The sequence below is a fragment of the Polypterus senegalus genome, chromosome 10 (assembly GCF_016835505.1).
Source record: "Polypterus senegalus isolate Bchr_013 chromosome 10, ASM1683550v1, whole genome shotgun sequence".
Classification (NCBI taxonomy): Eukaryota; Metazoa; Chordata; class Cladistia; order Polypteriformes; family Polypteridae; genus Polypterus; species Polypterus senegalus.
Window position 1 is genome coordinate 11,197,546 of NC_053163.1, and position 23,091 is coordinate 11,220,636.

Below are 23,091 nucleotides of genomic sequence, written 5' to 3' on the forward strand. Positions count from 1 at the left end.
TCACTTACTGAGTGGTTTCCATGCTCGGAGATGGCACCTGCCTTTTCCATTCTCTTTGTCACATATTGCACGGCCATATCAGGCTCACTCTTGATATCCGGAGGAACATTGTGTCTTATGTATTGAATGACTGGGACAGGTTCAAGGTGTGGACTGATGACGGTACAGGAGATAATTATACTACACAGGAGCACTAGAAGAGTGAAATGCTTAAGCCCTTCACCTATGCATCTGCATGTGAGTTGATGACTGCCACTGAATTGTTCGGTTGTCGCTTTCAAGTGTACCGAAATGGCCAAATATTTTACACCTTTTCAACAACCGGCAATGCCTCTTAAACATCTTAGATTCACAAGTGACGATTTCAGTAGTGGACACTTTGATGTTTATGAATGTTTAAACTCTTAAAAGCTGGATGTGAAGTTATCGATAAAACTGGTTGTATGCTTACAACGCTTGACAGTTGCTGAATGTCACTTCAACACAAGTCCTGCAAATACTGTCGTACTTGAAACAAACCATGAAACTCAAACCGATTATGACAGCAGCAATCCAAGCTGTGAGATTTGAGACAAGATTACTGTTCACATGGCCAACTGTATGTTGCATACTCAAGAGTAAGCTCAGCGCACAGCTTGGTCATATTACAACCGGAGGGCCGAACTCACAATGTGGTATACAAAGAGATCCTTAACAAATAATTATTGGTATATTTTCCCTCAGTTTAAAAAGGTTTAATTTTCTTCTTAATAAAAATTTTAAGGCAGTACTTCTTTGCTGCGAAGCACGGGTATTTTGCTAGTTATAAATATAAAATAAAAAATAACTGATGCTATAATTATTCACCCCCTTTGAGGAAGTATTTATTTAGCAGATGGCAGCCCAAAATCGGAAACATTTTTCCCCATTCTTCTTTGCAAAATTTCTCAAGCTCTGTCAGGTTGCATGTCAATCGTGAGTTCACAGCCTCTTCTCAATTCCAGCTACAGATTCTCCATTAGACTGAGATTTGAACTCTGATTCAGTCACTCTGGGGGTCACATTTCTGAAACTTTCCCTAGATTCAAGCATTTAAATACGTTTGCATCAGAAAATGGGAAAATGTGCCAAAAGAGAAAAAATGTGATTTATAAAACCTGGCGTACAAACATTTCTACGCAATTTACTTTTGTAAATCACACTCACCATGTTAATCTGCATATGTGAACCTGCCTCAAACCCCGTCTGGTTGCCACCCTTGAACAAGCATATATGGATTATGCTAATGAACCTCATTCATATGCATTTACAATGAAGATATTCATTTAATTGTAGAGCAGTCGTGACGCATTGTGCTACACTCTGCACGACTGTGCCAAGAGAACATGCTGCAGGATTCATTAAAGAAATCTTGAAGGGAGAATGTGTGTATATTTAAGGCAATTCTGATCAATGTGTAAGCAACATTTTGGAGAAACTGAGAAATGACAACACCTTTGATCAAGTAGGAAAATACAGCTAAACCAGCTAAATGACGACTCATGCACATAATAATTCATATCACCGAGCTATTATTATGATGTGCATCAGCATAAGAAACATATTAAACCCCAGAAGTGATAAATATGATACACAAACTGTACTTTAGTTCCCTTTTAAGAGGGCCAATGCTGCATATTTTTTGTAAATGCTGACTTCGGCATGAAAAGTTGTGTATGCACATTTCCACCCTGTTTCTGTGCTTATGACAAATTTATAACTCTGACCTCAGGACATTAACATTGTTGTTTTGAAGCCTTTCCTGTTTAGTTCTGGCCTTATGCTTGATATCCTTCAGACATCTTGCAGGGCCTGCTGCAGAAAACTATCCCCATAGATTGATGCTGCCACCATCTGGTTTCACAGTGAGGACAGTGTGCTTAGTCTGATGGCCAAATGGCTCAAAAGCCAAATTGCTCTGAGGCTCGTTTGTTTGACTGTTATTTGAATGGCTGCTCATTTGGATATTTGTTTCATCACTTTGCTTTCTTGCTTGATTGCCTGTTTGCTCAGATCATAGATTGTCTGTCTGGGTGTTCATTTTCTGTCTTGGTTGCTTGCCTCTTTCCTCTGCTTTGCTTGTTTTTTGGGCTGTGCATCGCTTAGGTGATTTCTTCATTCATCATTCACTTTCTTAGATGTATGGTTGTTGCTTAGTCACTTATTTGCTTTCCCCAGATGGATGTTTGTTTGCTCATGTGAATGGTTGTCTATGATGTGTCTCACTTAATTGGTTGCTCAGTCAGATGCTTGGCTTTTTTGATGCTTGGTGATTTGTTTGGATGTTATCGTTGGTTTTTTTTTTTGGTTGTTTAGTTTCTTGAACATGTAAGAACAGAAGAATTCTGACAAACCAAATGATACTATTCAGTACATCAAGGTTGTCTGGTTAGATAAAAACTAAACTGTCCCAATACCTCATCCTAATATATTTTAAAAGTTTCCACTTCAGCTATATGACTTGGTAGTTGATTTAAAGAGTCCCACAACTCTGTGCATGAATGAGTGTTTTGTGGATTTGGCCATAAATACATTTTTTTCTCACTCCTTTTTGATTTGCTTCGTGTGATGTTTATTTGCTTTGGTTGACTGGTTTTTGCCTGTTTGATTGCTTAGCTATTTATTTTTGTACTGGCAGTTTTATGAAAAGCTCCTACTACCCCTTGCCCATCCCTCTCATCCCATAAAATATTGTAGAAGGGTCTTACTTGTGGCTGGCGGGTATCCTCATTGCCCCCAGATTGGCATACCATCCAGCAGTCTTATTCCGGTAGGTGCGCACACGGCCCCCAACACGGTCATCTGCTTCAATCACTGTAACCTATCAAAAAGACCCAAGAGGACAGAAAGAAATAAAACATATTGCCACAGCCAAGGTGCCCAATACGTTGATCGCGATCGTCTGGTAGATCGGAAAGGCAGTGCAAGTAGATCGCTTTGCATTCAAAAAACATTTTTTTTTTTTAAAATGTTAGTCTATCATATATCCTCCCTATGGCATTTGACACTTGATTGGCATACATGGCTGCCAGTCTGAGATCTCTTTCCTTCTAACAAATTGGTCATCCCGCACGCACGATCAAACGCGCGAGTTACTACAAAACTCCGACTGTGATCTAGTTAGCCTTCCAATTTATATCAACTAGGGATTTTAAAAAAATGGTTGGTTATGGGCTGGATTTGGAATTGAAAGAGGATTTTCTTTCTCACAATGTCACAATCGAAGTGCGTTTGTCTGATCTGTCAATCTATCATTGCTATTCCAAAGAAGGAAAATGTGGAAAGGCACTTTCGAACTGTTCATAAAAACTACGAAACTGACTTCCTTCCAGCGATCTGAGAAAGAGAAAAGAGAGGGAACTAAAATCGCAGTTAATCGGACAGCCGTCATTTTTCACTCGGATGAATTCAAAAGCAAAGGCAGACACACCGAAGCATCGTTCTGGGTGAGTCACTCGATCATTAAGCATAAGATGTCCTTCCAAGATGGAGAGATGATAAAAGATGCCTTAGTTGAGGCAGATGGCTAGAGAGAATTTCCTGCTGAGATTTCAAGACCCCTGGCCGGAGAAAAAGAAGTTTCTCCTTGTCATTAAAAATGCAGAATAACAAGCAATTTAATAGCGATCGATGGCCGCCAGACTTGGCATATTTTTCCGATCTGACCAACATGTTGAATGAGCTTAATTTACACCTGCAAGGAAAAGAGAAAACCACGGTCAATATGATTAGCTCAGTAAATGCTTTCAAACGAAAAGTGAAATATCTGTCCTCAAAGGTGCAGCGCCTTGATGTGTATAACATCCAAAAACCTTGCGTCAGAGCTGGATAAGCAATGGAAGGCGTGTGCGCAACTTGACAGCATAAGCTACACAGAGCAGATTGAAAACTATCTGTCAGGCTTTATCTACTGGAAAAAAAGTGACGAGTCAAGTGTTGCCCAATGCAGCGGAGTAAGAGTAGCGTTTCTTCTTCACAAATGTACTCAAGTAAAAGTAAAAAGTATGGTGCAGTAAAACTACTCTTAGAAGTACAACTTTTTTAAAAAGTTACTCAAGTAAATGTAACGGAGTAAATGTAACTCGTTACTATCCACCTCTGATACTCAGTATATAGCATTTTTAATGTAGGTAGATCATTTTGACCTGGTCATTTTAAAAGTAGCTCGCAAGCTGAAAAAGTGTGGGCATCCCTGCTCTAGAGTCAGGTAAATTTCACACGGGAATGTCAAAATATTTAATTTATTTAGATGTATGATCCTGAATAGCGCACAATAAGGAAGGGATGATCACAGGATGATTCTGAAGTCATGATTCCTTTGTGGCCAGCAGGGAGCATTCCCACTCTCCAAACAAGCTTCTGAACACAAGTTGCCACAAACAAAGTTTTCTTTTTTCATGGAAACTCTAGTACAAAGCAGTAGTCTTTGTCTTTCTCTTCTTTTTCTCTGCCTCCCAGCAACTTTCATCTTCCTGCTCCAGGAGTTAAGGCAGCTGGCTTCTTTCGTGTAACACTCGGGGATATGTCTGGTGTACTGTAAGCATGGTCAGGAAGCACTTCCAGATGAGGTGGGAGCCCGATGAAAACGGGCTCTACAGCACCTTCTTATTATTGTTGATTAGCTAAAAATGTGACAGCAGAGTGTTTGAGACTCTGCTGATGGCAGAAGAGTTGTTGTGCCTACTATTATTGACTTTAAGAGGAGGAAAAGGAGAAGGTGGAGTGTTAGAACTATTGACCGAAAGTGGTGAACGAAGCGCGAATCTAATATTCTTGTGACGGGGGACCGACATGATGAGCAGGTGTATTTCAAATGATTTTGTATCTGTCCCTTATGTTTTCATAACCTGTTGCATCATATTCAGCTGTTTGTTCATCATTAATGCACCCAACATAAACAGCCTCACCATTTCGGATTCACGTCACGCCATGTCCATCGCAGAGCATACTCTGTGCATACCACGTAGTGAAATCACCAAATCTTTCCAAATTGGATGTCATTTTCTCCACGTGGCCCTCACACTCATCATAGATGTTTCGAGTATAAACTAGGCTTTAGGCTTTTTGAAGAAGCCAGAGGACACACTGACAGGGCCAAACAGATATAAGAACATACAACCTCAAGAAACATGGGATTTGTTCTCCTGAAGCAATCAGGCAGCAGAGCGAACTAATGTGGCTTAATGATGCATAATAATATTAATAATGATAATGATGATGACTGTGATTATGATAAAACAATAAATGGTTTTTAACTTGGGATATCCCAACTCTTCAGCATCCCAAAATCTTATTTCTATCAATGGTATACTCACAAGGGTATCCAGGAAGCTACAACTCCTATTTACCATTTGAGAATGTAACTTACCTGGTTACCTTTGCCTGGTTGTCTCCACATACTGAGGAGAGGCAAGACACATGACAGCCCGCATGGAGTTTGCTAAAAGACACCTGAAGGACTCTGAGATGGTGAGAAATAAGATTCTCTGGTCTAATGAGACCAAGATAGAACTGAATACTTTCCGTACCCACTGTAAGTCATCAAAGAGATCATCAGATGAAGTTCTATTAATAATCAGCTGAAAAAAAATGAACCATTTATCTCAAATTAGTCCAACTCCATCAACAAAGATATCTTCATATCCTCCATTACACAAAGGTGGCAACAGGTCTGCCTGTACCAAGAGTGATGTGGGCCATGGAGAGGGACATAACTTGCAGTTTGGTCCTCAAAGATGACCTGCACTGTTAAAGAGAGAGGAAAAAGCAGGAAACTGTTTATAGCCCCTTCAACCTAAACTACTACCACTTTCAGAGGCTCATCCCAGGTAGAGACAGTTGACCCAATAAACGCAGAACTGCCTAATCAACTTCATTTTTCTAATTCTTGTAATGGTTGGTTGACTAGCAGAAAGCAAGGCTACTTGTGTATATTTTGGGGTTTCAGTTGGACTCCTACCCCTCATAGGAAACATAAAAATGCTCCTACCACATGTCCAGCATCCTCCAGGAGTTTTGCTGCAGTCAGTCCAGAAATTCCAGCCCCAACCACAATGATGCGCTTAGGGGAAGTTGTCTTATTCAGACCAGTCTTAGCAATTTCTAGCAGTTGTTCATAGTTGGGATCGATGAAGCATTTCTCCAGTTCTCCATCTGCTTGGACTTGCAGTCTGACTGAGCAAAATAATAGCAGGCCCCATATCACTAGAACAAAGAGAATCAAATGAAAAACCATTGAAATGACAGGTCCATGTTGATTAATTAAATTTCAACGCATTTCAGATGGGAATAGCACAGCCAGTATAATAAAATGTTAAGGTCTGTCCATCTGTTACATGATTATTCACAGACTACTGAGGCTGGAACCTTGATCTTGGCCTTAACTGAAAGCTTATGACCGGATATCTTCTGGACATTCAAAAAACCTTTAGAGATCGGCAACCTCAGCAAAATTATCTGTGCATGTGGGTTGTGAACGGGACCCGGACACAGACAGGCGGACATCGTTTTGCACCCAACACACGTTTATTTACACTATATACAGTAAACATTTCAGTGCACAAACCCAGTGCCTCCAGCACCGATTCCCCAAAGTCCAGGCCTCACAGTCACCAAATGCCTTTCTGGCTGCCTCCAGTCCTCTCTCCAGCTCCGTCCTTCTTCCACCCGACTTCCGCTCTCAAATGAAGGGAGGCGGCCCCTTTTATCACACCCCGGATGGGCTCCAGCTGCTTCCCGGCATTCCTCCGCAGACACGCCCCAGTGTGGCAGAAGTGCCGGCTGCGCACCCGGAAGCCCTCTGGGTGTCCTCTGTCTTCTTCCCCCTAGCACTTCCTGGTGTGGTGGAAGTGCTGAGCTCCAGGTTTCTTCAGGCCGCCAGGGCGCCACCTGGCGGTGGCCACAGGCCCCTACAGGGTTGGGCTTCCAAGCCCCTCACCCGAGGCCACCCACAAAACCAAGGCGGTCGCCCCCTCGTGGTCGGGAGGAGGCACCAGCCCTCCTCTGATCCGCTTGGGCATCCCGGCTGGGCTCTACCCAAAGCCGCCTGTGACAGCGTATATTATGGCAAAGTGAATGCATAGCTAAGTGACATGACTGAAAGATAAAGACGAACCGCAATATCTGCTGAGCGTCAAGCACATCACAGAAGGTGTTCAAGTGATGTGAAACAAGAAGGAATAAGCAGACAAGATGCTGAGCCAAACCAACAAGCTAGAAGTCATCCTGATAACAGAGCAACTAAGCAGCAGACAAACACAATGGCTCTTAGGCATGCAATACAAAGTCCAGGAAAAAGAATGGACGATCACCCCAGAGACAAAAATGTATGCAGAGAATTGAGAAGGTTGCCAAATTAGGGTTTGTACTATTTACAAAACATAAGAAGTGTCAAAAGCTCCTTATCTTTTAACTTGGCTTTAATTTGCCTTTCACTTTAGGACCATGGGCCAACATATTTCACTTTAAAAAATATATATATATATATATATATATATATATATATATATATATATATATATATATATATATATATATCCCACACGTTCAGAATTCTATCAAGCAGGCAGTTGTTTAAATTTTCTGGAAAATACTTCAGTTTAACCTCATGTCCAAATGGCTTTTCCAATCTTTTTACTTTAGGCCTACCTAACTATAGTACAAATAAGGAAAGGAAGAATTTTGTGTTGATTCCATGAGCAAGAAATAAAGAAAGAAAGAGAAAGAGAGAGAGAGCAAAATACAAAAAAAAAAAATTAAGAAAATATTAACAAGTGTCTTTTGAAATGCTGATAGTCAAGCCAAATTAGGCATGGCCCTAATTTATAAGTAAAGATATTAACTTATTCCCTTAGTTTGTTAAGCACCCCCTCAGTGGTGTCACTAAGGGGGTGCAGAACGTATTATGCAACATCATCAAAAGTGTATACATTTTTGTGCAGTGTTTCAGCCAAAATCATCTCTTGATGATTCCATGGGCTAAAATCTCCAATGGGAAACTCAATGAAATGATCGAGTGTCCACACGCCATTAATAATTGAAATTATTTCAGTGCCATTAAACTGCCAGGTGTCTGCCTTCTGTATCGTTTAAAGTATGATCAACTCTCTGCTTAGCAGTTTGGTACATAAAGTCAACCAGGGGGCCTATCTTTATCTAGCCTTCATTAAGGTCCTAGCTGACCTCAACCTTAGTGACACCACTAGTTATTATCTTAACCAGATGCTCATTATGACATTTTCAGAATGAGAGTCAAACATTACATTTTAACAAGACAATACAAAGTATGCTTTCACAAAGCGATTCACAGGAAGTGGAATGTGAAGGGTTTGTAAGGTGAAGAATAAAGTCAACATGATCAGGTCAGGATTTTTTTATTTGTATAAATCATTTACAGATTGCCCTCATGCTTCGTTTCTCAAGGTACATTTTCATGCCATGAGAAATCAAAGGTAGTAATTTGATTCTGGGTGGCAAAGTATATATATATCCCAGTCCAGCCATGGCCCATTTGGAGTTCAAAAGATAAAATGGAAAGAAGTATGTGAACCCTTTGGATTGACCTGCTTTTCCGCATTAACTATTGTGGCAGATAACAGGGGACATTGCCCCACCGGGATGAATTGGGAGAGGGGCAATATCTTTCCTGGGGCGCAGCCCCCCTGGATTACATCAGGGCCACGGATTGGGAGCTTGGAGGCTCAACCCCATTGAGGTCTGTGGCCACTGCCAGGGGGCGCCTTCCACCACACCCAGAAGTGCTGCCAGAAGAGGAGCTGAACTCACATGAAGTATTTCCGGTTGCAGCATAAAGGAGGCCGCCTCACTCCACTCTGGGAACCGGAATCGGGTGGAAGAAGAGTAGAAGCGGCAGAAAAAAGAGATAAGTACTAAGTTTACTAGTGATTTGTGTACAGGTGTGTTGTGCACCGAAAAGAAAATAAAAAGTGCGTGTGTGTGTGTTGGACATCTAGCTGTCTCGGTGTCTGTCTATGAGCATCTTTCACACTAGTCAAAATTTTGATTTGACCTTAATCTAAGTCGAGAGTATAGACAAGAATATATATATATATATATATATATATATATATATATATATATATATATATATATATATATATATATATATATATATATATATATATATATATATATATAATACTTTTAAAAACCATGCTTATATTAAGTTAAAAGTTAAAAATAAGTCTCTCATACATCACTCGTAAAATAAAAGTTGGGCGCTTTTGCTAAGATTTTAAGAAGTATTTTTTGAATGTTGATTAATGAAAATGGGCGGCATGGTGGTACAGTGGTAGCGCTGCTGCCTGGTAGTTAGGAGACCCGGGTCCTCCCTGCATGGAGTTTGCATGTTCTCCCCGTGTCGGCGTGGGTTTCCTCCAACAATCCAAAGACATGCAGATTAGGTGGATTGCCGATTCTAAATTGGCCCTAGTGTGTGCTTGATGTGTTTGTGTGTGTCCTGCGGTGGGTTGGCACCCTGCCCGGGATTGGTTCCTGCCTTGTGTCCTGTGTTGGCAGGGATTGGCTCCAGCAGACCCAGTGTTTGGATTCAGCGGGTTAGAAAATGGATGGATGATTGATGAAAAGCACCCATGCTTTTATTTTACAAGTGATGTATGAGAGACTTATTTTTTACTTTTAACTTAATATAAGTGTGGTTTCTAAAAAGTATTTTATATATATATATATACAGTGTATCCGGAAAGTATTCACAGCGCATCACTTTTTCCACATTTTGTTATGTTACAGCCTTATTCCAAAATGGATTAAATTCATTTTTTTCCTCAGAATTCTACATATAAACATCCCATAATGACAACGTGAAAAAAGTTTACTTGAGATTTTTGCAAATTTATTAAAAATAAAAAAATTGAGAAAGCACATGTACATAAGTATTCACGGCCTTTGCCATGAAGCTCCAAATTGAGCTCAGGTGCATCCTGTTTTTTCCTGATCATCCTTGAGATGTTTCTGCAGCTTAATTGGAGTCCACCTGTGGTCAATTCAGTTGATTGGACCTGATTTGAAAGGCACACACCTGTCTATAGAAGGTCCCACAGTTGACAGTTCATGTCAGAGCACAAACCAAGCATGAAGTCAAAGGAATTGTCTGTAGACCTCCGAGACAGGATTGTCTCGAGGCACAAATCAGGGGAAGGTTACAGAAAAATTTCTGCTGCTTTGAAGATCCCAATGAGCACAGTGGCCTCCATCATCCGTAAGTGGAAGAAGTTCGAAACCACCAGGACTCTTTTTAGAGCTGGCCAGCCATCTAAACTGAGCAATCGGTGGAGAAGGGCCTTAGTCAGGGAGGTGACCAAGAACCCGATGGTCACTCTGTCAGAGCTCCAGAGGTCCCCTGTGGAGAGAGGAGAACCTTCCAGAAGGACAACCATCTCTGCAGCAATTCACCAATCTGGCCTGTATGGTAGAGTGGCCAAACGGAAGCCACTACTTAGCAAAAGGCACATGGCAGCCCACCTGGAGTTTGCCAAAAGGCACCTGAAGGACTCTCAGACCATGAGAAACAAAATTCTCTGGTCTGATGAGACAAAGATTGAACTCTTTGGTGTGAATGCCAAACGTCACGTTTGGAGGAAACCAGGCACTGCTCATCACCAGGCCAATACCATCCCTACAGTGAAGCATGGTGGTGGCAGCATCCTGCTGTGGGGATGTTTTTCAGCAGCAAGAACTGGGAGACTAGTCAGGATAAAGGGAAAGATGACTGCAGCAATGTACAGAAACATGCTGGATGAAAACCTGCTCCGGAGCGCTCTTGACCTCAGACTGGGGCGACGGTTCATCTTTCAGCAGGACAACGACCCTAAGCACACAGCCAAGATATCAAAGGAGTGGCTTCAGGACAACTCTGTGAATGTCCTTGAGTGGCCCAGTCAGAGCCCAGACTTGAATCTGATTGAACATCTCTGGAGAGATCTTAAAATGGCTGTGCACCGACGCTTCCCATCCAACCTGATGGAGCTTGAGAGGTGCTGCAAAGAGGAATGGGCGAAACTGGCCAAGGAGAGGTGTGCCAAGCTTGTGGCATCATATTCAAAAAGACTTGAGGCTGTAATTGCTGCCAAAGGTGCATCAACAAAGTATTGAGCCAAGGCTGTGAATACTTATGTACATGTGATTTCTCATTTTTTTATTTTTAATAAATTTGCAAAAACCTCAAGTAAACTTTTTTCACGTTGTCGTTATGGGGTGTTGTGTGTAGAATTCTGAGGAAAAAAATTAATTTAATCCATTTTGGAATAAGGCTGTAACATAAAAAAAATGTGGAAAAAGTGTTGCGCTGTGAATACTTTCCAGATGCACTGTATATAAACATATATATTTATATTATATATATTGTGACAGATAGGGGCAGTATTGCTCCATTTGAACCCCTGTCCAAGACGCCAGACACCAGATAAAAGTCCAAAAGATGACTTTATTTATAAGCCACAGTGCACAAAGCACCCTCTCCTCCACAATACTCATTAAACAATACTCAATACTCAAAAACTCATATAATAAACTCTCCACCACTCCCAGACGCGTTGCCCTCCTACCACCCAGCTCAGCTCGCCATCTGGGAGCTCCCACAATCCTTTTATAGTCCCTGACCCGGAAGTGTTCCAATCCCCAGTCCATGTGATCTTCTATCACTTCCGGGTCAGATCAAAAGTCCTTTTCTTCACCCCGGAAGCACGTCATTCCACTTGTCCATGTGACTCGGACATACTTCCGGGGCATAGGGTAAATAAACAATGTTCCTCCCTGCAGCATCTCCTAGAGGCAACCATGGTACCAGTCAGGGCTGTGTATAAAAACTCCAATGTCTATGATGCCCTGCTGGTCTTCGGGGAACCTCCATACTGCAGGGACGGCTCCATCTGGCGGCTTGGGGGTATTGGCCGGGATGAACGGCCGGCCATACATCACAATATATATATATTATTTTCAACTTTTTAGACTTGGGTTTGTTTTAGTATAATTTTGTAATCAATATTTTAACACTTCCTTTAATATTTCTATCAGTTACTAGTGTCATCTTTTGGTGAAACCTTGAACTATGCTTCACATGAAAATTTCATTTCTTAATTAACACGGATTAATTGATCAATCATTGAAACTGATTATTGATTCACGCATCGTCATGAAAAGTTTGTAAGTGTGCAAAATTTCAAGTCATTTGAAGAGAAAGCCAAGCAAAATGACACCTTTTAGTGGCTAACTACAAAGATTACAATATGCAAACTTTCGGGGCAACTCAGGCCCCTTCTTCAGGCAAGATCTGAAACCACATCCCCAATTGTGTTCATTAGTTGGACTCCAGGTTTGCGAACTCCCGACTCCAATTACCTTTTTTGAAGTCAACAAATTGTTTTTTTTTTTAAATTACACAGTGAATGTTTGAATGATGCATTCAGTACGTACAAGAACAATACAATAATTTGTGCATTATTGGTGTAAGGGTAGCAAATAGAGATGATGTCCCCTTACTATCTGGTGAGCTGTGATTGTCCATGATCTTTTAATGAATGCAGAGGCTCCAAAGAGTACATGGACTGAGATTAGTAAAAGAAGGAAGATTTGGATGGGCAAACCGACAAAAAAGCATGAGACTAAAGCATGTGTTGTCAAATACATACAGAAATGAATACATGCAGCAACAAATGTGTGCAGCTGATGGGTTATTCTTTCCATCATAAACAAGAATTTAATTCAGTGGTCACTCACAGAAAAGTGACCAAAATAACCCCATGCACATTAAAATGTTATTCGTTTTAAGTTGTGTGTATTACAATTATTTGCCCACTGCTTTAGAAAAGCTTGTGGATAAGTCTTTGCCAAAGCTAGAGGTGTCCAAATCAAGATGTGTTTAATTTAACTGCTGACATATAGATGGGTGTCTGATTTATACTGTTTGTGAAGGAGTGTCTTCTGTATATGGATCCTAAGGAGGCGGGCCACCTAATTATGCAGCTAGGGACCGAGCCCCACCAGTATATAAGGAGAAGCTGCAGTTATAACGTTTTTTGATTTGTGATTTTGTCTCATTTTAGGATTTCCTCACCTTAACCTCTGCTTTTGTTTAAAATTACTATTTCTGGCTTGCGATTTGTTGGATTTGTGTGCTTTTGGTCAAACTTATTTTGCTCTTGCCTTACATTTCTTCCTTAGGTTTTTTTTTTTTTTAAATTAGTCTTTAAAAATAGGGAACTTTGTTGTGTTTCCTTTTGGACCAAAGATTTGTTACTTTTTTCTTCTTCTCTCCTATCTTTTTGAGCATTTATTTTGATATTTTCAAATTTAGAACTCTTTGTGCATTTTGTGTTTGGGGCTAGGCTGCCCTTGGTGAGGGCTGCTCATTGGTTTCAGACCAGACAAGAGGGCAGATCTCTATTTTGCTTTGTGCTCATTTTGTGCTTACTTGACACAGAATCCAGATACAGAGCACTTCTTTAAACTGGGAGTGGGCCTTGATAAATTAGTAAATAAAAAGAAAATATTACTAAGCTTTTCAAACAGGGTAAGAGTTGGGCCTTTTTAGAATCTTCAGTCTCTTTGAGGTGTTAGACAACCAATTAGCACATGTGGTATTGTATAGAAATTCCTAAAATTGTATCTACTCCTAAATCATTAAAGTATGGCACACAATCAGCACCTGCCCATTCACTGAGAGGGAAGTTAGGGATACTCACCAAGCCAAGTCTTGATTTGAATCATATCAGTCGATTGCAGGAAGTTGAGGAAGACTGTATCAGAGGACCTGTCACAAACATCATTTAAAATTTAGATTTTTCCTTGTTTTTTCTAATATATATTCTACATTTTAATCTGTTTCATTATTATATACTTTTTCTTAACAGATTAACCTATTCAAAAGTTGGACATAGTAAGGGGGATTAACAAAGAAGGTTTGGAATAATAATGTGAGTGATATAATTAGAATAGGTTTGATATCGTAGGGCTCTTTAAAAGCCTAACAGAGTTTTTAAGTTAACATCAAGATGACTACACCCAATACAAGAATGAGAAATGGGACTACTTGCACAAAAATAACATAATAAAATAATCCTATAATACAGTTAAAATAAGAGTACAATACATTACTATACAAATACTAAGATCCAATCATCCACTTTCTTTGCCCCCTTATCCAGGGTAGAGTCGAGGGAAAGCTGGAGTTTATCCCAGAAATCACTGGGAACAAAGCGGGAACAACACCTGAGCTTCCAATCATTTAATCATCAAAAAACTGTCAGAATAGTAGACCAGTGAGCAGTTCATATCAGTAAAATGAACAATTAATATTCAATCATTATATGCTTCACTACTTAATGTATATATTATAATTATCTTAGATCAATACAACTCATACTAATAAAATTGGCGATATATATTTTAGTTTATAAAACACAATTCATACACTTTTATGAAGTTAACAAAATGAATCAAAGAAATGACTGCTTTTGTTTGTCAGACAATAGCTTTTACACTTTTTTTAAACCGTTTAACAGAAACTCTACATTTTGCTTTCGTGACGTAGGGTGTGCTACAGGTTTGCAGGTTTGTCAAAAACAACTCACCATAAATCAGCTTCCATAACCACAAAAAAATAAAACATCCAGCACTCACAGAAAAATTAGTCTGCTATCCATCCTCTAAGGTTTTTTATTTCCTAATAAAAATAATTCTTTGCATTTATATAGCACTTTTCTCACTACTCAAAGTGCTCTCCGTGCAGGGAGGACCCGGGAAGAGAACCCACAATCTCCTTACTGCAAATCAGCAGCACTACCACTGCGCCGCCTGCATGGATAGGTGTGGGGATCATCAGGAACAATTTACAGTATTGCTGCAAAGAGGATGTTCCATCCATCCATTTTCCAACCCGCTGAATCCAAACACAGGGTCACGGGGGTCTGCTGGAGCCAATCCCAGCCAACATGGGGCACAAGGCAGGAACCAATCCCGGGCAGGGTGCCAACCCACCGCAGGACACACACAAACACACCAAGCACACACTAGGGCCAATTTAGAATCGCCAATCCACCTAACCTGCATGTCTTTGGACTGTGGGAGGAAACCGGAGCGCCAAGAGGATGTTCCTTATGTAAAAATACTTACTTTACAAAAATTTTGAATTCTGTGTGATTGTAAATGAACAGCAACACAACAATGATTCATAAAATAGTCTTGCTCTTTGAAACAATTTAATGATACTACCATATAATTTTCTAAGCCTATTTAATCCTGTCCAGGGTTGCAGGGGAACTGGAGCCTAAACCAGCAAGCATAGGGAGCGAGGCTGACAGCTAAAACACTGCTTACCTGTAAATGTGTGTGCATTTTTTCTGTTTAAAATAATTGTTTTAACTGCATATTGTAATACATTTTTGTTTTTGTTTTTTTTTACTGTGAAAGTATACCAGAGTCAGATTTAATTATTTGGGGGCCCAAGGCAAAAATAAGAATGATGCCCTCATACATCCCATTGATTGCACTTTTCTGTAATATTTACTGTAAAGAAGGGGTGACCAGACTTTTCTGGAAGCGGGACAAATTATTAATAATGACTCATGCAGCAGTCTCAATAAACTCTGTGTGTGTGTGTGTGTGTGTGTGTGTGTGTGTAATGAACCCAGTATGTGTTAATCTCAAAAATGATCCAAAAAATGGTTTGTATTATAAAACGTTTTATTAAAAACTATTAAAGGCAATGCTCAAACACTAACCATTAACAGTAATTTGATGCCACTGTTCTGGTCATGACCATGAATCTGGTTACTATTAAATAGCATGCTGGATGCTGCAACAATTTATGGGTATGTGGATTTATACGTGTTTTTAAGTAATTTATTTGTTTTTATAAAACGCCTGAGCACAATTGAAATGGATGCCTTAATGATACCTTACCAGTATGTTTGCAAAACCGTGTGGGGGGATAAACAAAGAGCAGTCTGTATAAATCATTAAAAGAAACTTTAGTGAGCTTATTGTGAATTCGCCCTCTTGTCACGAGTCGCAGTCGCCCATATTAACAGCAAAAGGAGCTCGAAAAAATTGAAAAATCTGTCTCACAGTCTTCAAAATCCTGAAATCAAAATACAAACTCACGACGAAGTCTGAGTTGCATGTCTAGCAAGTATAGGAATAATCCTCCCCTATAGATCTTCTTTTAACCTGCACATATTTCGATTTGTAAAACGGTCCTCTTTTTGCTGATTTACGCACAGAGCCACAGAGACACCCGACATTCCGCATTCTGTAGTATTGGATTTTGGTATTTGTAACCGTGTATTTATTTTATTTTTGTTTTAAATTTGAATGAAGTGTAGCGTATGGTCACATTTTTACCATTTTTTTAGGCTACACGAAATGTTTTATTATTTTTTTTATTATTATTAATGAAACACGTGTGTAAGTGGAGTGATTTGATTTTTTAAATGTACCTGGTCTTCTTTATTTCATAAGTTTGTTAATCAACTTGCCTTGTTTTTTTTTTACTTTACTTTAATATTTTAAGTGCGTCTCTCGCGCTCTGACAGTTAAACCTTAGCGCCATGATGACAGAATGACTGCATAAAGGTTACATGAAATGTTTCATAGTTTTTTTTGTATACTAAGTACGTTCTTTAAAAAAATGCTTGACAGAATTCTATGGCACCGAGTCATTTTCTGAGTCTTTTGTCCATTGAAGAATTTCAAAGTGGTCTTTTTTGACTAACGCTTCAAACTTTGTGGAAGAAGAGTCTTCGACATTAACATCCAGACACTGACAGCGGCTCGGCTGTGGAGATTGCAGACTCACCGTTGAAATTGCAAACCTAATCTCTGCACTGTGAACTCCATTGGCAACGACTTTTTGTGGTTCGCTGTTTGCACATTTGTTTTGATATAAATATTACAGAACTACATTGTGTTTGCAATTATGAAGTGTTCCACACTTTAGGTTGTTTTGAGACTAATATTTCAGAGTAAAATTAAAATGTACGTGTAAAAGCTGAATCTAATGTCTCCTCATTCATAAAAAAAAAAAAAAAAAAAAATTCCAACACAAAATGGTGTTTGTGCCCGGACAAGAAAACTGAATTGTGTGGCCTGTGGCCCCTATAGAGATTCCCGGCCTGAATAAGCTTCCCTGGGTACAGAATATAAAAATACTTCTACAAGCAGCCCGCGGGCTTTTTGCACTTGTGCCACATTTCATGCTTTGCCCACCACCGATTGTCCGAGGCGATGCTTTCATTATTACAATCAGGAGTGTTTGATACGCGGAGAGTGGCAGCGCATTATCCAGTTGCTTTCTTTCCTCTTTGGCTACGGGATTTGTTGCAACATTTTAAAAAGACAATCTAAAAAAATATCTAGTAACAAGTTGCAGGTTATTTCAAGAAAAAAGAAATGACCTTCGTGAGCTTTACAACTTTTTTTTGTAGTTATCGTCCTCGTTTTCGTTTTTCTCCACCATTTGAGTATACCTTTGCCTCATTTACTAGTCAATAACTTCTTTTTTTATTGTATATATTGGTACGCACTGACCCTGCTACACTACAAGCTTCTCTTCTTAGCCATGTTAGAAGTTTACTCTTTCAGGCTTCACTTCAGACTGCTCAGTAGTGTTACAGTTAGACATGGAGCAGTCCATTGTAGTCTGGACTGAACGGGGTGAGCCCCACGCTGTCAGACGTTCATTGAAAATAAGAGTTATAACCGCATATTGAATATGTTTGAAATTAAAAAATAAATAAAAAATGGTTCATAAATGCATTTTATCATGGATCCTTTTGCTACTTTGGGGCCATAGGCACTTGTCTAATTGTTAACTCCGCTCGTTAGGTATATAGTTAATGTTATTTGTACGCGGTGTTCTATTATTATTATTTATTATTTTTTGCAATGTACCATGGGCAAAGAGGGTTCCGAAACTGGATGAGCAGCAGGTGACGTATAGCTATGGCTCTGCAAGTGGATATTATTGAAATGGATGCATGGATGCCTTCGTGTTGTTATGAAATATGTGGCACTCATTTAGGTAAAATGGATATTCTAAGATCGAAGACCATTAATACAGAGACCACTGGACCTCATCATTTTGGGGCGCTGAGTAACATCATTCAAACATCTCTAACCCAACCACCACCATCTTGCCCATACACTTATAAAGCATTGAACACTCTCAGACTCTTAACGGAGTATCACTTTTTATCAAGATTTAAAAATAAACCGTCAACAGGATTCAATAAATATTGAATTGTACATGCTGTATACTGTTTATTTCACAAATAAAGGGACAGCAAAGGTGTACATTAAAACAATTACATAAAACACTTAAACGTATACTCACAAGTAAAGACCACCAATGAAAAAGAGCTCGTCATTGCACGTAATGAACTATTTTGAGTATAGAAAGTGAAGATGCCTAATTGTAAAGAAAAGGGGGCGTGGCAAACAAATCGCCGCATCTTAAAAATTCCCTCGCCTCCAACAGCCAACTGCTTGAGAAAACGCAAAAGACTTCATAGGAATAATGCCCTGCTTTGGTTCTCACACTTGGCGCAGTTTTCCCTCATTGACCATTTAGTTAATTTGCAGATCGGTTCTCTCTCGTGCGTTTCGCGTGGGGAATTCTGAGGTGCAGAGAAAACCGTCATGCGGATGACCCAGCAAAATAATGAAATACAGAAACTGCAGAACCCCACAAGCCTGACGCGCGGAGCTTCTCTCGACCCGAGTGTCATTATACGCAGACAGAGTCCTTTTAAAGTGATGAAACAAAAATATTTCACAAATCTGTTACCATCTTTTTCATGATTATTTACTGTATGGAGCCTGTTGCAAATCTAAATGAATAAGGGCTCTTTCTGGAACCATTCACGCTGAGGCGGGGCGGGGTTAAGACCGTTACAGGTCATAAGCACTTAAATGATTTTGGTGCCCCACAGATTCTATTGAAGTATTCCCAAGATGAACATATATCATTACCATCGATTATTACTATTATTTAATTGATATATTATTATTTTTGATTTAATTTATATACTATTTTATTTAAATGCCTTTTTCAAGACTGAATCGCTATCTGATTATTAGGTGGTTACCTAACAGGTAACACCTGTGGGTGGTCGGCCAGTCGGCAGACATTCGCCACGTCCTCTCAGTTACTAGATGTAGAACATAGATATGTGATACACTATCTGCCAAATAATACAATGACTACACGACACGTGTTTTGCCCTTATTGGAGCTCGTCAGGTGTAAGCCCGCTTGCATCCCCTTACGGCGATCGAACCTCGTCCACGTCTAGGTCTGACGCGGTTGGTTCGTTTATCTGGCATGCAGATCGGAGTATTACATGCTGTTTTTTTTTTTTGTTTGTTTGTTTGTTTTTAATCGCAATCTAATTAGTAGGTGACTATCTAACAGGTAACACTTGTGGTTGGTCGGCCAGTCAGCAAACACCCGCTAAGTCAACTGACTTACGAGAAGCAGATCATAAATATGTGATATGGTATGATACAGTGTGTCATTTTTTAAATTTAATGTGGGGGCGCCTTTTTGTGGAACCTGTTTCAGCGACACCATTTGCAGTTATGCACCATATGGTCCATGGTGGGGCGCTGTTTTTTCAGGAGTACATGCCCCGGACAACTAGAGCGACACCCCCGCCAGATCGTCGAAGCCTAAAATAATACCGACTAGACGGTGTGAAAAATAAGGGGATTTTGGTGACGTCCGTCAACTCACCAAGGGTTCCAAACGGACTTCGAACGGCACTGACTGTTCCACCCATGTGTGCCCACACGCTGCCAAAACTCAGGCTAGAGACGTACGGCATAAAATAAAAAACTTGAAAAATTTGAGATACTCCCGTCTCTTTACGATTGCCTAAGTCACCTAATGCCAAGGGTCGGATATGAAGAAAGACATTAAAAACACAGATTTTTGATTTATCTCTATATTTTGACTGCCTTTTCAGACGATAACTCGAGTTCGACATGAATCTATGATATGAGCTTTATGTAGAGCAGAAATAATGTCTCATCTCCTTGGCATATAAAGGGCCAACTCCACGGATTCCTAAAATCACCGTCCAAAGAACCCGACCGCATAATTATGAGCTCCACTGCCCACATTCTACAGTAGTTGGTTTGATGCCCTGTTGTTGGCCAGTGATAGATTGACACCAATGGGTTTATTATTCTTTGTGCGCACACTTCCGGGAGAGCCTCTAACAATCGCAAATATTAAGAGAATTAAACAAAAAAAACAACGGACGACTAGTACACAGACTGTCTTCAAGACGGATAACATCCTTCTGCTCCAGGCGATTGCATAAGACTGCTCTGGCGGAGTGCCGAAGTTACCGAGCGTATTAAGGATTGCTACCCCAAAAGCTACAGCCTCACCTGCCGTAAAATGTAATAAACGCCTACCATAAGACATTTATTTTCAGTTCTTTGGCTACATGAATACGTACAGAAAAAAGCTAGTTCGTTTACCGTATATCGGCTCCCCTCGTCCAGGTAATGAAAGCTGTGAGGTCGCGCAGTCTTATCGCCGATTCACTCTTCTCTTCTCTTCTTCATCGCGATCGGACGTAATAAGAACGCCTGTCAGTCCTCCTCTAAACAGCCCGCCTCCAATGGAGGAGAACAGCAGCAGGCGTATGAGCCAATGAGCACCCGACTTCATATGGTTTTCTGGCGCTGCTTAATTGTCCTTTTTCCGAGATCCTTTTCCAAAACTAAACTTTTCTTTTTTCCAATCAACAAGAACAAAACAACTTGTTATATGACTCATAAATGCTGTACAAATAGTTTACGGACCAAAATTGGTCAGGGATGCCAGAGTTTGTTCGAAAAAGGAGAATGAGTAGAGTTTTGAGTCCTTACGCTGGATCCTGTTCCCGTTTGAGACCTTGGTCATATGAATTTAACAGAATTATTATTATCATTTTTAGTGGTGGTGTTGGTATTCCCTAGCGACTGGCACTTCCACTTAACGGAGACAGTGGCCTCCCTGCATGGAGTTTGTATGTTCTCCTTGTGTTTGTGTGGGTTTCCTAAGGGAACTCGGACCCCAGTCCAAAGACGTGCAAGTCAGGTGGATTAGCAATGCTAAATTGTGGTTGTTGGCCCTGCAATGGACTGGTGTCCTGTCCAGGGTTTGTGCCCTATGCTAGCTGAGATAGGCTCCCGCACCCCCTACAACCCTGCTAAGCGGGTTAGAAAAGTTTTCTGACATTAAAAAAAATAATAGAATAACATCTCAAAAACCGTTTAATCAATTCATAGTCATGGAAGGGGGCCGACAGCATCTGTACAGGGCACCCCTCCCTTACAGGGCCCACTCTGGGTTGTCCATTGAGCTAACACACACATCTTTAAGGATTTGGAAGGAAAAGTAACTAGAACAGTGGTTCTCAACCTGTGGGGTGGGCCCCCCTAGGGGGGTGCGCAAAGATGTGAAAAAAAGGAAACAAGAATCAAAAATATGAAAAAACAATCTGTTCGCTTCCCGGGTCCTCCCTGCGTGGAGTTTGCATGTTCTCCCCGTGTCTGCGTGGGTTTCCTCCGGGCGCTCCGGTTTCCTCCCACAGTCCAAAGACATGCAGGTTAGGTGGATTGGCGATTCTAAATTGGCCCTAGTGTGTGCTTGGTGTGTGGGTGTGTTTGTGTGTGTCCTGCGGTGGGTTGGCACCCTGCCCAGGATTGGTTCCTGCCTTGTGCCCTGTGTTGGCTGGGATTGGCTCCAGCAGACCCCCGTGACCCTGTATTCGGATTCAGCGGGTTAGAAAATGGATGGATGGATGGATGAAACTATAACAAATTAACTTAAACTACATTCTGATACTAGAAAAATAAATATAGAGTTAGATAAATGTCGATAAAAGTTAAGTATGTATAATAAAATAAGCATCTACATTTCAAAAAAATGTTAGGGGGGCACAATTAAAACTGTTATAAAAACTCGGGTCGCAAATACTTAAAGGTTGAGAAACACTGAACTAGAAGAAACCCTACAAATACACCAAGAGAAGGTGAAAATTCCACACAGGCAAAGATCGGGCATGAATTCCAACTGAAGACGTTGGCTCGTTTACTGTGAGGCAGCAGCACTACCACTGTGCCACCCAGCCATCAAAAGCGCTAAAGAGAATTCAATCAAAGCACGGAAAATTGATTGTATATCATTTGTTTAGCACCATGACCAAATGAACGAACTTCTGAGAGGTTTTGTACAAAAGAGCTGAATCATTTCACTAAGCTGAATTCCTCACAGTGAGTTGCACTCATCATGACATTTAAATCATAAAAATAAAGAAGTAACTTCTACGTATATAGCACCTTTAACATTGCTTTTAAACACATACAAGTGCAATAGACGCTAACTTAATATTTGACAAAACTCCAGGAAATCGTCAAAATAAACTTTTTCTTTCTCTTCAGCACCTGCGCTGTCATTGTTCTGTGTTTAATAAGAGCAGATTGTGCAAGTTGTAATCACAGGTTCAGATTACATGTGTGACCAATGCCAAGTTCGACATTCAGAAGGTAAGGCGTTTCATTGTATTGCTCCTGTACGAGGGATATACGGTAAAGCGCCTGGCAGAGGAGCTACCTGGACGGGGCAGGATTAACCATTAAGCATAATAAGTACATGTTTAGGGCATCAAGGGAAGGGGGGCACCAGAGACATTTTCCATTGTTGGAATTACCAAGGACCATATGATGCAAAACAGCAAATGGGGCAGCTGACCCAGGTTCCACAAAAAGATTTCAAACCCTGAGGTTGCGGGTTCAGATCCTGCAAACGGACAATGTGTGACCCAAAGCAAGTCACTTGATCTGTCTGGGCTCCCATTGGAAAACCAAAAGAAATGCAACCAATCTTTATATTTAACACGCTACCGTGGCTGTCCATTTGTCTGTCCAGGATTTTAAATCACCTGTAGCTCGCAAACCGTTTGACCTATTGACTTGAAATTTGGTACACAAATACTACGTGACGTCTACTATCCGATTGCAGGGTGATGATTGACCTCCAAGG

General features: G+C 40.4%; 1 protein-coding gene across 3 annotated transcripts in view; it reads right to left on the bottom strand.

Moving 5' to 3' along the window:
* LOC120536710 (L-amino-acid oxidase-like) overlaps positions 1-20,619 on the bottom strand; it is a 38,379-nt gene extending 17,760 nt beyond the window's left edge. The window contains exons 1-4 of one of the 3 annotated variants that reach the window (XM_039765163.1): positions 20,541-20,619; positions 13,737-13,804; positions 6,008-6,222; positions 2,727-2,839 (exon numbers count right to left, since the gene is read on the bottom strand). In XM_039765163.1, coding sequence (XP_039621097.1) covers positions 2,727-2,839; positions 6,008-6,222; positions 13,737-13,761 — 353 coding nt within the window. In that variant the 5' untranslated portion in view covers positions 13,762-13,804; positions 20,541-20,619. The other 2 variants (XM_039765162.1, XM_039765161.1) reach the window with 2 other exon arrangements.
* Positions 20,620-23,091: the final 2,472 nt, after the last annotated feature.